The 15,675-nt window shown below is 40.0% G+C and overlaps 1 protein-coding gene across 4 annotated transcripts in view; it reads right to left on the reverse strand.

Moving 5' to 3' along the window:
• Positions 1 to 14,750, reverse strand: part of Nckap1 (NCK associated protein 1) — an 82,653-nt gene extending 67,903 nt beyond the window's left edge. For 2 of the 4 annotated variants that reach the window (XM_028884452.2, XM_028884453.1), the window contains exons 1-3: positions 14,419 to 14,750; positions 3,298 to 3,315; positions 2,185 to 2,295 (exon numbers count right to left, since the gene is read on the reverse strand). In XM_028884452.2, the coding sequence (XP_028740285.1) occupies positions 2,185 to 2,295; positions 3,298 to 3,315; positions 14,419 to 14,526 (237 nt within the window). In that variant the 5' untranslated portion in view covers positions 14,527 to 14,750. The remainder of the gene's footprint in view (positions 1 to 2,184; positions 2,296 to 3,297; positions 3,316 to 14,418) is intronic. The other 2 variants (XM_028884455.1, XM_028884454.2) reach the window with 1 other exon arrangement.
• Positions 14,751 to 15,675: the final 925 nt, after the last annotated feature.

Consider the following 15,675-nt stretch of genomic DNA (forward strand, 5'->3'; position numbering starts at 1 on the left):
AAAATATTTCATGTTCACAGTGGGATAATTTTTACAATAAAAAGAAATGTAGTGTGAAATCTGCTAACATTTGGATAAACCTGGAAAACATTGTACTAAATGGCAGAAGCCAGTCACAAAGTATGACATGTCCAGATTATATTTACCTAAGAGTTCTAGAATAGGCACAAACACAGAAAGTACCAGTGCTTGCCTACGACTGGGAGGCTGGCAGGGAATCAGGGATCCTGAATGCTCAGGAAGCAGAATTTCTTCTGGGTGATTAACTGCTCTAGAATTGACCGAGTTGTTGAATACACTAAAAACCAATGAACAGTTTATTTCATGTGGGACAACAGTATGGTACCTGTGACTCAGAATTATTCTGTGCAGATACTAAAAACCCTAATCTGTACACTTCAGAGGTAAACTGTACAGCGTGTGTATATATCTCAATAAAGTGTTTACCAAAATTTTCAATTTTCTAATATTGAAAAGGCAAGAAAAAGTATTAAAGAACAAAGATCAGCAGAGCATTATTATTATTACAAGCAGTTTGCCAAGGATATTGAGGACAGTAAAATTATCAATCAGCTTCTTAAGAAAATTTTTTTTAATTATTAAACAGTTCATAAATACCTAATCATCTCCTAATAAGATCTCACATTCAGTAAATGTGCCATATGAAAATTAACATGCTAAATTTAAGAGATTTTCATGTCAAACACTTTATTAGGAATAAGTATTTACAGAATTAAGTGACAGATTTTCATTAAAACTGTCATTTCGGGTGATTATATAATCTCTCAGAAGAAAGAGCAAATTAATGTTCATAGCTAACACACTTGTTTTTTCCATAGAGACTGTGAGACAGGCTCACTATGTGGTCCTGGGGGCCTGAACTCCCTATGTAGACCAATCCTGCCTGTCACCAAGAGCCACCTGCCTCTGTCCAAAGGAGTGCACCACCACACCTGGCAGATCATGCAAATATTTTACTATGCAATAAAGATGAATACATGTTTTAATTTTTGATTTTATGGAAATTATTCAATGAAATACCATCATGCTATTTTTTAAATTATCCACATTAAATAACTGCCTTTTAAAAAGTGTGTGCTTTGAATAAATTTTTTCTTATCAAGACCTTTGTGATTCCTTTATATAATCAATTATAAAATACTAATACAATCTTTTATAAAACCAAGATTTTTACCAAGCAAAACTTAAAAAAAAAAAAACTTTAACAAAATATTTAAAAAGCAGAAGAAACCCAAACCAAGACTTTTTTTTTAAAGCACTTGACTTATTTTTACTAATTCTGGCTAACATTTCTCTCTACATTGAAATGTTTTAAGTATTTACAACAAGGGAAATACCAATCTTCTATGATCACATATCATTTGAGGATAAAACATGACAATGTATCATTTAAATAGATTCTCAAGACTAGGACACTCGTAATAAGGGGAAATTGCTAGACTAAATTTTTATAGAAAGCAAAAAAGAAAGCAAGGGGTGCAGTATGGAAATATCAAAGGGAAAATTAAAGCAAACTGATGACTTGTGAAAAGATTCCAAGTCAATAAAACTTATAAAAATGCTACAGTAAAACTAAATTTTAAAACTGGTTATTCATAAGATTACTATAAAAAACTGCCCCCAGATAAACACGCCAAAAAGACTAAATAGGACCAAACTTTACAAGAGAAAATTTCCACGTAGGAACTAACATGGGAATAAAGACCCTAGCACCATAACCTCACTAATCCAGAAATGCTTTTGGAAACTAAGAAAATGTCAGGGAAGCAAAAGAAAAACAGCTGCCTATTAAAGCAATAAAAGCTCTATGAAGCCACTGCCAACCTCAAAAGAAAATTAAGTTAATGATGTAAGGATTACAAGATGCCCCAAGTAACCACACACACATTTGGGGTGTTGTTTATCTATACATTAAATATTCTTATTGTAACTTCAAAGAAAATATAAGAAATTAAAATTTAACTTTTTCCACATAACATGTAGCTAGAAGCTTTTCTAGTTTCAGAGACGTGAATACTGTCTTTGAAAGCATTTAAACAAGGTCTAAAATCTGTGCATGAAAATGTTGCACATAGCGATAGATAAACAGGAGACACAACACTCCACTGAATATTGCTCTTCTCAGAGATGGGTGACACCAAGTAGAAAATTGGGACAACTTACATTGTTGTTGCGTGTTTCTACAGCAGGAAACTTTCTGACTATGAATTTCACAGCAGATTCCAGGTTTTTGTCAATAAGGTAGGATGGTTTAGCCTTGGGATCTCCACATGCCTAAAAAAACAACAGTAATGAAAAAGAGTGAAATGTATCTTCCTAAAATCAAGGAAGAATAGCAAATCTGAAATCAGAAATTAGAAAGATTTATTGTTTTTGGTGAGCAGGTGATAAAATGAACAGGCAAAGTGCAGGGATTATCACAGCTGAAATATGCGATGGGAGACAGTACAGAGATGTTCTTCTACTGAAAAAAACGCATGGAAAGTTTTAAAGCAGTTAGCGCAGAACAGCAGTGAAGGAAAAAGCTCAAACCTAAAAAAAAGGAAAAGAAAATGAAAAACTTTTTTGGTTTGAGGTAGGATTGTATTCATCTGAAGCTAATAAAGTATTACAAAATCAAATACTAAGTAAAGTCCTTGAAATGTTTCTAAGTGTTATAAAATGAAGGCTTGTGTCTGAAAATGTCTTTTCAAAATGTTTTCCTCATTCGATGTCAACGTTTTAATACAAGAGTCCTAGTTCAAAAGAACTGGAAGCTGCTAACACTGAAGCTGGCCTACACTCCTCACATGTTGCCTGCTCCTCTGGTCATCTGCGTTTACAACACTGTGTTCCCTCATACCAGCAGCACCTCAAGCAATGCACCCACGTCTGTCCTTTATCTCATAAGCACAGAATAATGGCAATGTCTCCATCTGATCCCATCAGCAGCACAACCTCCTCTGCAGTGAACTGGAAAGCACTATACAAATGCTACTGGGAAGGACTAACAGGAAGTACCAACAGTACAATACGTGACAGTTAACTGCTTGTGTGAGATGCTTTTTCTTAGGGAAATATCAAAAATCACATCATTCTTGCTTAAGTTTTTTATTCCACTTTTAAAGCATATGCTTTTATAGTGATGTCTGCCGTATGTGAGGAGATACAGTACTGTAACCTGACCTTCTAGTTTACTATGGCTATGTTGTGGATTACAGAAAGAGAAGTTATGAAACATGAGACTGATCTGAAAGCGGGCAAGCGGGCAGAGGGAAGGTGAAAAGCTTTGCAAACCTTCCAAACTTGTCCTTGCTGGGGAAGCATTGTAATAAAAAGAGAGAAAATTACGTGTAAACAATGATTGTCAAATATGACATACTTTTCAGTAGAAAACTTATGCACTGCAGACTACGGATAACAATACAAAATGAGAACTGTATGGTGCTACAATTTATAAGGTACTTAAGTAGCGAGTTCTATTATACAGTAGATTTATATAGTTTATAGTATTCATATAGATTAAATACTACCGTGTAAGTGTACAACCATGTCAGTATCTTGGTGGTCTTTCTAAATCAACTTAAAATAATACTAAAAAAAAGGAAAAATAAAGACTACATGCAGCTATAAAAATAGGAGCAAAGACCATTAGCAAAATTTTACATACCTTAAAAAGAAACGGTAGCCAAGAATAAAAGTGAATTGTTACAAGATGAACTTTGTACTTCAGCTCAAATTGAAACTATTTTTCAAATACCACCTAGCTTCCAAGCCAAATTATAAAAGAAAGCCAATAAAAAAAAAATCCTATTTTTATAACTGGAAATAGGAACGCAGTACCCATTCTTAGTATAATTAGATCAAACAATTTTTTAAATTTAGAACTTAACCTTTAATGAGACTGACAAGGCTACTATACTAATCCACTTCTACATAATATAGGCATAATCTGACTTTTCCTCAGACTATAATTTCTTTGAAATAGTTTTTTTATAGACTGGTCTTCTAATTTGTCCTCTTCATAACACAAACTAGATTCACATAACCAAGACACATACAACTAAGAAACTGCCCTTTAAAAATAGCTACAGATTAGCATTTCTTTATATAAAGCATGCCTATGACAGTACAGAATCCTAAAGTGACTCAACATTGACTTTTCATATGTATCTTTTATATTCCAGTTATTTAAAAACCCAGGTATTAACTTTAACAGTATCAGCAGCTATCAATAAAACAATGTGCATTTCCCAAGATCACAAAAGAAATCTGTATATAAGCAGCTCTTCTTACATTGAAAACAAAATAAAAAAGAAATTTCCGTTCGGTGGACAAATAAAAGTATACATAACTTCTCTGCATGCTGCTCAGTGGACCTATGTAAGAGCATCCCTGAGAGGTGACACCAGATTCTGCTAAGCAGCTAGGCTCCGATCTCTACCACTCGCTAGCTCGGGGTCCTTACATATATAACATTTCCTAGTCTCAGTTCCTTCTGTAAGAGGCCCAAGGGAGAGAGAGTACTTACCTCACAGTGTCATTATGAGTGTTTGAAGAGCTTAGGTAATCCATGTAAAGCATTTAACAAAGGGACTGGCACATAAGTGCTCAAAAATGTACACCGTTATTAGGAATGGTTATAATAAAGAATATGACAATCACCTAAGCCAAAGTCTACTATGGAGACTGGTCATCAGTAATGGTCTATAGCACAGTATCTAGAACCAGCACATTTAGTGTAACCTCCTTAACAACCGCAAGTTTCTCTCTCAACCACATTATCCCTTTCTCTCACTTATCCGAGAGTCTAACATACTGTATTTGTTTTACTTACAGAAAGAATATACCTTTATGTTTTATTTGGGGTTTCTGGTGTTGAGGACTGAACTCATGAATGCAAATATGCTAAGAACATATTCTACCACTATATCCCTATAGCCCAAGAACATGAGTTTTAAAACAGGATGCCCATGTTCAAGTCCCGACTAGGTCACATAGCTGTAAAGCATGAGTTAATGATTTTATCCTTCATTTTATCCTTCTCTTGGTGTCTTCTAAACTGGAGGTAGTATTTACAACCTGTCCTAAAAAGTTCTACATTCACTACAGAGGTGTGGTGTGTTTGTGGGTGTGAAGAACTTAGAGGTGTGTTTCACATACCATAAACATAAAAAAAATAAAAATAAAAAACTAATACAAATAAAAGGAATATACAAGTTCCATTCTACTTTTTCTAAAATCAACTTACTTAACATATTTACTTAATAAAAAGAAAGATATTTATATGAGGAATACTCAGGGGGAAAAAGTACAAGAAAAACTGAACTATAATCTGATTAAATTACCTAGGTAAGATACATGCTAGCAAGGAGCTATGACTGTAACTCAGTTATGGTTTTCACATAATACTACCATAGCAGAAAAATTCTAACTGGTCAGAAATCCGTCTATAAAGATTAATTTTCCCCACTACTGTTTTAGAACAGGAATTGTCAACATATTTGAAAGCACTTCATGCTATCAAAATTATAAGTAATCCTTTACTTTTGATTAGTCATCCTAGAAGTACAGATTTTTATTAACTACAAACATCACAACACTCAGCTACTAAAACTATCTGTGCTAATACATGCAGAAAGGCCCATAACGAAGACTGGATCTAAACAGATTAACAACAGGAGCGGAGACATGGCTCATCAGGCCCAGTCACTGCTTTGCAAACATGAGGACCTGAGTTCAGACCCTGTAACCAAGCAAAAGCCCACGGAGCAGAATGCCTGCAACCCCAGCACTGGGGGAGGACAGAGGCAGGCAGATCCTTGAGGCCTGATGACTAACCACGTTAGCCTGAATGCCGTTTTGATGGGCTGGCTATGTAACTCAATGCTTGCCCAGCATGCTCAGAACACTCCCCTCACCCAGTATGGATGCACAGTACAGAAAGAAAGAAAAGAAAGAAAGAAGAAAGGAAGGAAGGGGGGCAGAGGACCTGTCTTCTGGCCCAAATGGCCCACAGCCCAACTGATTTATTTAAGGATATTAATACTACCTATCTTATAGGTGGACATAAGATTAAAATATATATTATAGGGTAAGTAAAGTGCTTATCTCAATGCCTAGAACATAAGTATTTAATAAGTTCTAAATCACATCTTCTCAATTTAAAGTAAAACTTTCAATCTATGTGGATTTCCAATTTTACATTCATAATGCTAATTCAACATCTATAAGTTAATTTCCTCACAAAACCAAAATCGAATGTTGTCACCAGGAATAGATTTCCAGAAAACACATATTATGTAAGTCACAAAATAAATGCCTTTGACTAGAAACACTAAGACAAGATCTGATAGAGTTTTTTCCACTAACCTACCACTGAAATCCTTTTTAGTCCTTTCCTCAAGTGTTTACAGCTAACACTACACACCACAGCTTTAAATGCTTTCATGCTTAAAGCTACATGTTTTTCCAAAAACTTACCAAGACAAAAAAAAAAGGTCAAATAATGCACTCTCAAAATTCCACTACCTAATCATAAAATATTATGAACAAAACTCAAGAAACAACAAAACAATCAAAAAGAAGAGAACAGAGGCAACATTTACTGGGTAATTCTCGTATTCAAAGGCACCCATGCTTTAGAGATTTCCTGGATAGAGGGGCTTCAGAGAAAAAAAGTGACCTAGTCAAGGGTTTAACCACTAATCAGCAGGACCTAAATACAAACCCGTAACTTAAATTCTCAATACCAGAAGATATATCTCTAGATGAATGCCAAGGTGATATATAAAAATGTACTACATTCTTATCATAACTCAGCTGCTCAAAACTGACTAATTTGGTAAGTTTTTTTTTTTTTTTTAATATAGTACAATCTTGAATTGCAGAATCGGGGGTTACTATTCCAATTTTTTTTCTCCTGTGCCTCCTATATTTTGGCCAGCCAAAATATAACATAAACTCTACTTTAAACTAGTACTTTCCCTGAGTTTGAGTAGGGAAAAAAATAAATACTTCACTAATAGTTTAGAGGCTGAGAGAAAAGTGTGTCAAAATTACTAGAAATGGTTTCAAATTTATGTAATTTTATTAATAATTGTAGCTCTTAATTAAAGATAGTAATTGCAAATCTAAAGACAAAGAAATTATAATTTCTGTTCTCCAGGAACAAATCTTGGGAAAATCAAGATCTAAGAGGTTCAAACCATTACATCCTTCAAAATCATTTACTATAATTTTTTGTAATTCTGGGTTGGGAAAGTGGCGCAGCAGTTAAGAGCACTTGCTGCTCTTGCAGAGGACCTTGGTTTGAGTCCCAGCACACATGTGGTGGTTTACAACCATCCGTAACTCCAATTCCAGGGGATCCAAAGCCCTCTTCAGACTTCCTCAGGCACACACATGGTACACATATATACTTGTAGGCAAAACATTCACACACATATGTAAGACAAATCTTAAAAGGTCTTATTAAATTAAAGAAAAAATTCAGTGCTGGCTATTGGGGTAAATTCTGAAAGATCAGAGAAGCAGAACAAGCCACAGCTAACCTCACCTCGCCAACTTCTCAGCCAATCCTGTTTCCTCAAACTGGAAGCTTTTAGAAGAGTCCTCACCTGAAAGGATCTCAGGTGAACAGCTGCTAAAAGCCTAAAAGCTTAAAAGCCTCTAGTTCTGGTCCTCACGCCTTATATACCTTTCTGCTTCCTGCCATCACTTCCTGGGATTAAAGGTGTGTGTCACCATGCCTGGCTGTTTCCAGTGTGGCCTTGAACTCACCGAGATATGGATGGATCTCTGCCTCCTGAATGCTAGGATTAAAGGCATGTGTTACCGCTGCGTAACCTCTATGTTTAATATAGTGGCTGTTCTGTTCTCTGACTCCCAGATAAGTTTATTAGGGTATATAATATATCAACCACACACATAAAACAAATAAATGTGAAAAAAGTTAATAAATAATTTTAATGGCTCACATGAAAGTTTCTAACAACTATTCAATTCACAAGGAGATAACTATGTCCTTCCATGTCTGAGTTCCAATATACAGAATATCTGTTTATGAAACAAAGATTGTTTTTTTTACATTTTACACACTGACATACTTGTGCTCAATATTAAGTAGATCTTTAAAGAACTACTGCAGGGGGGCTGGAGAGATGACTTAGTGGTTAAGAGCACTGGTTGCTCTTCCAGAGGTCCTGAGTTCAATTCCCAGCAACCATATGGTGGCTCACAACCATGTATAGTGGGATCTGATGCCCTCTTCTGGCATAAAGTTGTACATGCAGATAGAGCACTCATGTATAAACTAAATAAATAAATCTTTTTAAAAAAAGGAACTACTGCAGAACACACTTCTGCAATTACTCTGTATGAACACTAATGTCTAACTACACTCTCAAGTATTGAAAAGGGCACTTAAGAAATGTTTCTAAAGGTGGAACAGAGCTGGACTTAATGGGAAGTGGCGTGAACATTTATGGTGTCTGCTGTTCCAAGACCCAGAAACAGAGTAACAGCAGCCAACATTTATCCTGTTTATTTCTTTTTTAAAGCTTAAGGGGAAGGGGGGGAGTGTTGTTTGCAGGTGTCTGTAGAGGCCAAAAGAGGATGTTGGATCCCCTTAAGTTGGAGTTACAGGTATCTGTGAGTCAGATATGGGAGCTAGGAATCAAACTCAGGTTCTCTGGAAAAGCAGTAAGAACCCTTAGTCAGTGAGCCATCTCTCCCAGCTCATTTATCCCGTTTTACCAGGCACTGTACTAATATGTGACATAAATAAACCCATTTAGTTCTCAAAATATGATGTTAATAACAGTATTGCACCACATGGGAGAACTGGAATATTTACTTAAGATTTCAAGGATGCAAATCACTAATACTGAGGACTAGAGATATAGCGCCAACAGAGTGCTGGCGTAAAACCAGCAGGGCTAGTAAGACTTTAAAAAAGATGTAGGTCCAGCACCTAACAGGCCCTGAAGGCAGGTACATAACGTGAAGACATTTTGCATTTAAAGAGAGCCTTGTGCAACCTTAACACAAATTAGTACTAAAGCTTTACCTAGAATGTGACTGTCAACACACAATATCATAAGACTTGGAAAAAGAAAATCTAAATACAGGGAAGTATAGTTTGTCTATTTAAAAAAAAATAAGGTTGGCTAGATGGATCAGCTGTTAAAGAGTCTTGCCACCATGCCTGATGATTGGAGTCAATCCCTAACACCCATATAATGGAGAAGAACACCCTCTCCCCCAAGCTGCCCTCTGACTGACACTGGGGTGTAAACACACACACACACACACACACACACACACACAGAGAGAGAGAGAGAGAGAGAGAGAGAGAAAGAGAGAGAGAGACAGAGACAGAGACAGAGACAGAGAGAGAGATTAAAAAATAAAAATATCAGCACAAGTATGTTAGGACATGTTTTGTATCTTTATTCTACTGAACAAAAGGTGTGGGATTTAATCCTGCCTGTGCATTGTGGGCATGCCTGGTGCTGCCAGAAGCCAGCAAAGGGTGTCAGATCCCTTGGAACTGAAGTTGAGGACAGTTGTGAGCTACCATATAGGTGTGGCCATCCCTGTCCTCTGGAAGAGCAGCTAATGCTCTTAAGTGCTGAGCCATCTCTGCAGGCCAGAAAATTTCATCTTTTATTCATTTATTTATTTTGTGTGCATGGGGGGTGTAGAAAGAGAGAGATGTGGAAGGGGGCGTGCTCACATGTACCATGGAGACATCACATGACATCAGAGGACAGCTTTCCAGAGTCAGCTCTGTCCTTCCACCATGTGGACCTTAAATCCTCCTCTGGTCACCAGGTCTGGCAGAAGTGCTTTTACTCACTGAGCATCTCCTGAAATTTTCATAGTAGGTTCTTCAGAAATCTGATTGTGAATAGGGCCAATTCAAATTTTTTAAACATCTAAAAGGAATATATGCTGTGGGATGTTCTGTATGTCAAATGTGTACTCTGATTGGTCAATAAATAAAACACTGATTGGCCAGTGGCTAGGTAGGAAGTATAGGCGGGACTAACAGAGAGGTGAAAAGAAAGAACAGGAAGGCAGGAGTCACTGCCAGCCGCCGCCAGGACAAGCAGCATGTGAAGATGCTGGTAAGCCACGAGCTACGAGGCAAGGTATAGATTTATGGAAATGGATTAATTTAAGCTATAAGAACAGTTAGTAAGAAGCCTGCCACGGCCATACAGTTTGTAAGCAACATAAGTTTCTGTGTTTACTTGGTTGGGTCTGAGAGGCTGTGGGACTGGCAGGTGACAAAGATTTGTCCTGACTGTGGGCCAGGCAGGAAAACTCTAGCTACAAATATACAATTAATAGTAATATGCCAATAATCTTACAGAAATGTACACAGAGGCATAATTTTTCTTTTTACTGTAGATTATTTAAGATAAAATTTGCATGAAAAGACTATTTTCAATATGTTATCAGTGTATCAGTGAGTACTAGTGGAGATTTGTTTGATTTTGTAATGTATTAAAAGGAGAGATAATTTTAAACTAGCAATTTAAAATTTTAACTCAAATTTCTTTGGTAAAATATATTTTGCATCAACTTTGTTAAGTTTATTTTCCTTTGTGATTTTCTTTACATGGGTCAGCTGTAGGTGTGTGCACATGTATATACATGTAGAGGCCAAAGGTCACCTTTGGTGTCATTCCTTAGGAGTTACCTAACCTTTTTTTTTTTGGGGGGGGGTCTCTCACTGGGACCTGGGGCTGGCTGATTTGGCTGATTAGATTAGGCTGGCTGATTAGCCAGCAGGCTCTAAGAACCCACCTGTCTCTATCTCCCTGGAGCCAGGATTACAAATCTGAAATTTGAGGTCAGTACTGGGGACTGAACTCATACTCTAATGCTTGTGTAACAAACCCTTTTCCAGATGAGCTCTCTCCTCTGCTCTCTTTATGGTTACTGCTGAGATTTAGTCCCTGATGCATTTTAATATGCACAAGATAAAAACTAACCACATAAGAAACTAACAGAAATAAATAGGACATTTTGCTTAAACTGGGAGAAGTATATAGAAAACAGAAAATTAGAAGAGAAACAGTGAAATACAGTTTTTCTTCAGTAATTTTCATTTTAGATTTTTATCTTCAAAGACAAATAGTGAAGCTGGGAATTTAGCTTGGTGTCAGAACACTTCTAGCAAGCACAGCCTCTGTGATTTGTTTTCCAGCACTGTCTTGCGTGTGAAATCACAAAGTCAAATAATAACTTTGTACACTGAAAAACTATATAACCTGTAATACACAAAATACAATTAGGAATCATGATTAGCCTGTTTGTTTCATTAATAATACTCAGTTTGTGTAATAGCTTAATTAATAGTAATCACACGCCTAAGATTTCTTGCTCATTGTTTTCAATATTGAATTTGTTAGTGAATATAGTAAGTTCTTAAGATTATAAGAACTGATACCGTTATTAAGAATTTAACAATACTGTAGGCTTTGGTAAAATGTATAGACAATGATGAAACTATTCCCTGTTGAAGCAGAGCACTGGGGTATTTTAATAATAATATCAAACTTCATAAAGCCTTAAATTGTTAATGTGTAAACAGATTTGTATATATGACAATTTCAAATAATCTCTTAAAGGAATCTTGGAAATGTTTCCTTATAAGCTCATCTTTTAGGTAGTCTCGATGTTGAGAGGGCTTCCCCCCCATGCATTTAATCTCCATCTACTGAATGTCTCCTTTAGCACTGGAGAAACGAGTATATTAAGTCCAGTGTCAAGACATTCATATCTTCTTGATTAGAGAAAGATGTGTAGCTAGTTAATCAAATACAGTGTGTAAGTAGGATTGTGGGAGACTTGAGACTTTAAAGATTTTAGACTAGGAAAGAAAGGAAGATGGATAGGGACATTTGTGCCAGGTTTTGAAACATGAGTAGGAGCTGATAACTATTTTACTTCCAGTTCCAGGGGCTCTCACACCTTCTTCTGGTCCCTGTGGGCATCAGGCACACAGGTGGTACAGAAATACATGCAGGCAAAACACTCATACATGTAAAACTTAAAAATCTAAACAACATAAAAACAAAAAGATTATGTGATTTATACTGCCATAAAAGTACAGACAACGTGAACCTTATAGACACATGAACACATCTTACTTCTTTGGCAAGATATTTGAACAAATGTTTCAATCCTTAGCCAACTGGGTATAGACAGGCAGCTGATACAGACAGGCAGTTCCATGGGCTAAAAGATGAAAATTCTACCAAAAGTACCAGCAAATGGTAAAGAGGGAAGGGCACTTGCAGCTACACCTGATTACCCAGTCTGATCCCAGAAACCCTCCAGGTAGAAGAGAGAACAGACTCTTACAAATTATCCACTAGCCTCCACACACACCTGCTTGCTTGCCCTCTCTTCCTCTCTCCAAATAAACATCAGATGCATTTAACACACACACAGAGTCGATTTCAGTGAGCACTAATCAAAGCCTTGTGTGCTAGATAATGCCCTAAGTATTAGTCTTCGAAATGAATTACTCTTCTCAGAAGAAATTCATAAGCTACTTGGCAAAATATTTCAAGAAACTAACTATACATAGTTGCTAAAATACAACATTTCAGTAACCCAAAAGGCTTGACAATTAGATATAATGGTCGCATTCACTTATTTCCCATTGCAGTAGTCAACACAACAGCCTGAAGCGTCTCAAAACAGGAAGTGAAAAACACTTTGAAAAAGGCAGCAAACTGTAATTATGAGTTTAAATGCTTAGAATTCCATCTACTATTACCATGAAAATGAAGTATTAAAAGTCTGTTTACATTTATTCTCTAAGAATGTTTAGTGACTTGACTGCATTAAAGAAAGTTATTTTGCTCAAACACCCAACACTTCTGATGTTACTCTCACTTCCTCTTCTAGAAAACCATCAAAACCATTTCCTTTAACCACAATACCACACGTCTGGTAACTTTCAGTAACATTTGATTTGCTGGATTTTTTTTTTTTTTTAAACAAACTCCATATAGAACTTGATTTCCAAACTTAAGCAGTGAAATCCAAAAGTCGTCATCAATGCAACTCATACTACCTCAAATTAAAATTTTTCCTAACCCCATAAAGTTACAATCAAGGAGTGGATGCAGAGGGTGTTTTCAGGTCACAAACTGAATGGGCACATCCTAGCTCCAGAGTGTGCTGGGTTTAGAGACAGTAATTCATTGAAACCAAGTGGGTAATCAGAACACCACAGCTGCCCTTTCCCAACGTTTAGCATTACTGATTTAAAACAGTGTGCTTCAGAATTACAGTGTCTAAATCAATTTGGATGAGTAAAACAAGTTTATCCCGAATGCTCTGACTTTAATTTTTAAAAGAATTAAAACAACCTATACTCGATTGCTATGGTCTAAGGGCAAGAGTTCACATTGTATTTTTTTAAAAACGAGATTACGGGAAAAAAATGACACAAATGCACAGAAACCCACAAGGATGTAGAGATATAAACTGTACCAAAAGCAAACTTTTTCTCCACTAAATTCACTGAGGCTTATCAAAGCTGTCCTAAAATAAATAGATTTAGGGTTGTTTTCCTCTAAGGTAAATTAATGTGGCATTTTCTCTCTCTATTTTTTTTTTTAATCTCTACTTTCCTTAACTTCAAAACTGCCTTCCACTCCCTAACCTGAAGACACAGCTTTCCAATAGGTCCACTGGCCAGTTGCTCAAATCATCGCACTACTCACGCTGCGAAGGGAACAGCAATGGGCACAGATTTCGTCTTTATTTTCTACAGCCATTGTACTTTAAGGAACGGTGCTAATCAGACAGGGTTGGGAAAACTACAGCGAGGAGGAGCAGGGAGGAAAGGTTGTTATTCCTGTTCCAGTGACTCACAGCCTACAAGTATTTCAGACGAAAACCGGTTCCACCCTCACTTCCCCCGCCCGTCCATCTCCAAAATGAAATGATCCTAAACGTCAACATGCTGTCGGGGTGGAGGGATGGGGGGGGGCTTTATTCAGCGACCGAGGGGGGAAAAAAAAATCATCGAGTGACCAAGTGGGGAGCGGAGGGTCGGTCGCCACATTCCCACACTCACAACGCCAAGAAACCCCGGGCCCGCTCGCCGCAGCCCGGGAAGGCCGCGCGCTGCCCCTTCCCGCAAACCAACGCGCCGCGGCGGCGGCGGCGGCCATGCGCGGCCCGGCCGGTTCCCGCGCGCCCGGCCAGGAGCCAGGAAATGGCTCCCGCTCGCCCGGCCGTCCCGGCCGCCCGGCCGCTCACGCTAGGCCGCGGCGCATCCCGGAGGGAGGCCCCCCGCCGCGAGCAGGCCGAGCTCGCGCCCGCGCGGCCTTTTTCCGCCCCGCCGCTGCACCCCGCCCGGCCTCGCCGGCCCGTGCGCACCTTCTTGATGTTGTAGAGGCGCGTGAGCATGCCGACGCCCCGGTCGTTGAGGATGGTGAGCTTCTCGGCCAGCTTCTGCTGACTGGGCTGCAGCACGGAGCGCGACATGGTGCGGCCGCCGTGGCCGCTGCCGCCGCCGCCGCCGCCGGGCGCGCAACTCCCCGGCTCGCCGCCTCCCTCAGGCCCGCCGCCCGCCCGCCCGCGACCTCCGCCTCAGCGCGGCGCGCCCATGCCGCGCGCCCACCCGCGCCGTGACACAGCAGCCGCGGCGCTCGCTTCCGCCCGCCGCCCTTCCGCCTCCACCCGCGGCGCTCTCCACCCCAGACCCCCCCCACCCCACCCGGGCCGCCTTTCCCGGCTCCTCCGCTAGGTGTGGCGGCGGCGGTGGCGGCGGCGGCTGAGAACGAGGCGGCTTCCCCGTAGCCAGGACCGGCGCTCGGTCACCTGATCGGGCCGCGCCGGCGCCCCCGCGAGGCCGCCGGGAGAACTGCGGCCTGCGCTCCGGGCGCCCCGCCCGGCCTGGGCTCCCGGGACCCGACCCCCGGCCGGGCCGCCTTCCTTCCTCGACTTCCCCCGAAAGTGGCCTCCGCTCCCCGCCCCACCCCAGGACCCGCGGCGGCGGCGGCGGGGCCGGGAGGGTGTGTTTCGGGAGACTGTCCCCCCACTCCCCCACCCCGGGAGGGGGCTGGCGGCTCGGAGCGTGGTTTTCCTCCCACGCCTTGACAGACGCTCCCGGGAGAAGGCGGCAGATGTGGGCTCCGCTCGACCGGCGTCGCCGCGCCACCTCCCGGGCCTCGCTCCCGCCTCCGGCCGGCTTTCCGAGGAAGGAGGTCGGAAGGGAGGGCGACTCGAGTTCCTGAGAAGATCAGAATAGAGAATTATCAAGGGCCGGCACCCATCCGGAGGAGACACGAATTAGGGCTCTGGCATGTGGTAGGCAAAAAAAAAAATGTTTGTTCGGTGAAGGAGGATTCGCCCCCAGCCTCCACCTTAAACCCCAGTCCTTTCTGGAAGCAATTCCACTTACACACACACACACACACACACACACACACACACACACACACACACACCTCCCTTCACACTCCAGGTCCACCCCTGATCACTCAGGGTTTCAAACATGAACAAATTGTGTCTCCACGTGAGTGACTAGAGTGAAAAAACTTCCACCGCAGGGGACTCAGGTCACTTGGATATTTGGGGCTTTAACTTAATATGAGCAAATTTTATAATGTATTCATTAACTTAAATCAATCA

The sequence above is a fragment of the Peromyscus leucopus genome, chromosome 4 (assembly GCF_004664715.2).
Source record: "Peromyscus leucopus breed LL Stock chromosome 4, UCI_PerLeu_2.1, whole genome shotgun sequence".
Taxonomy (NCBI): Eukaryota; Metazoa; Chordata; class Mammalia; order Rodentia; family Cricetidae; genus Peromyscus; species Peromyscus leucopus.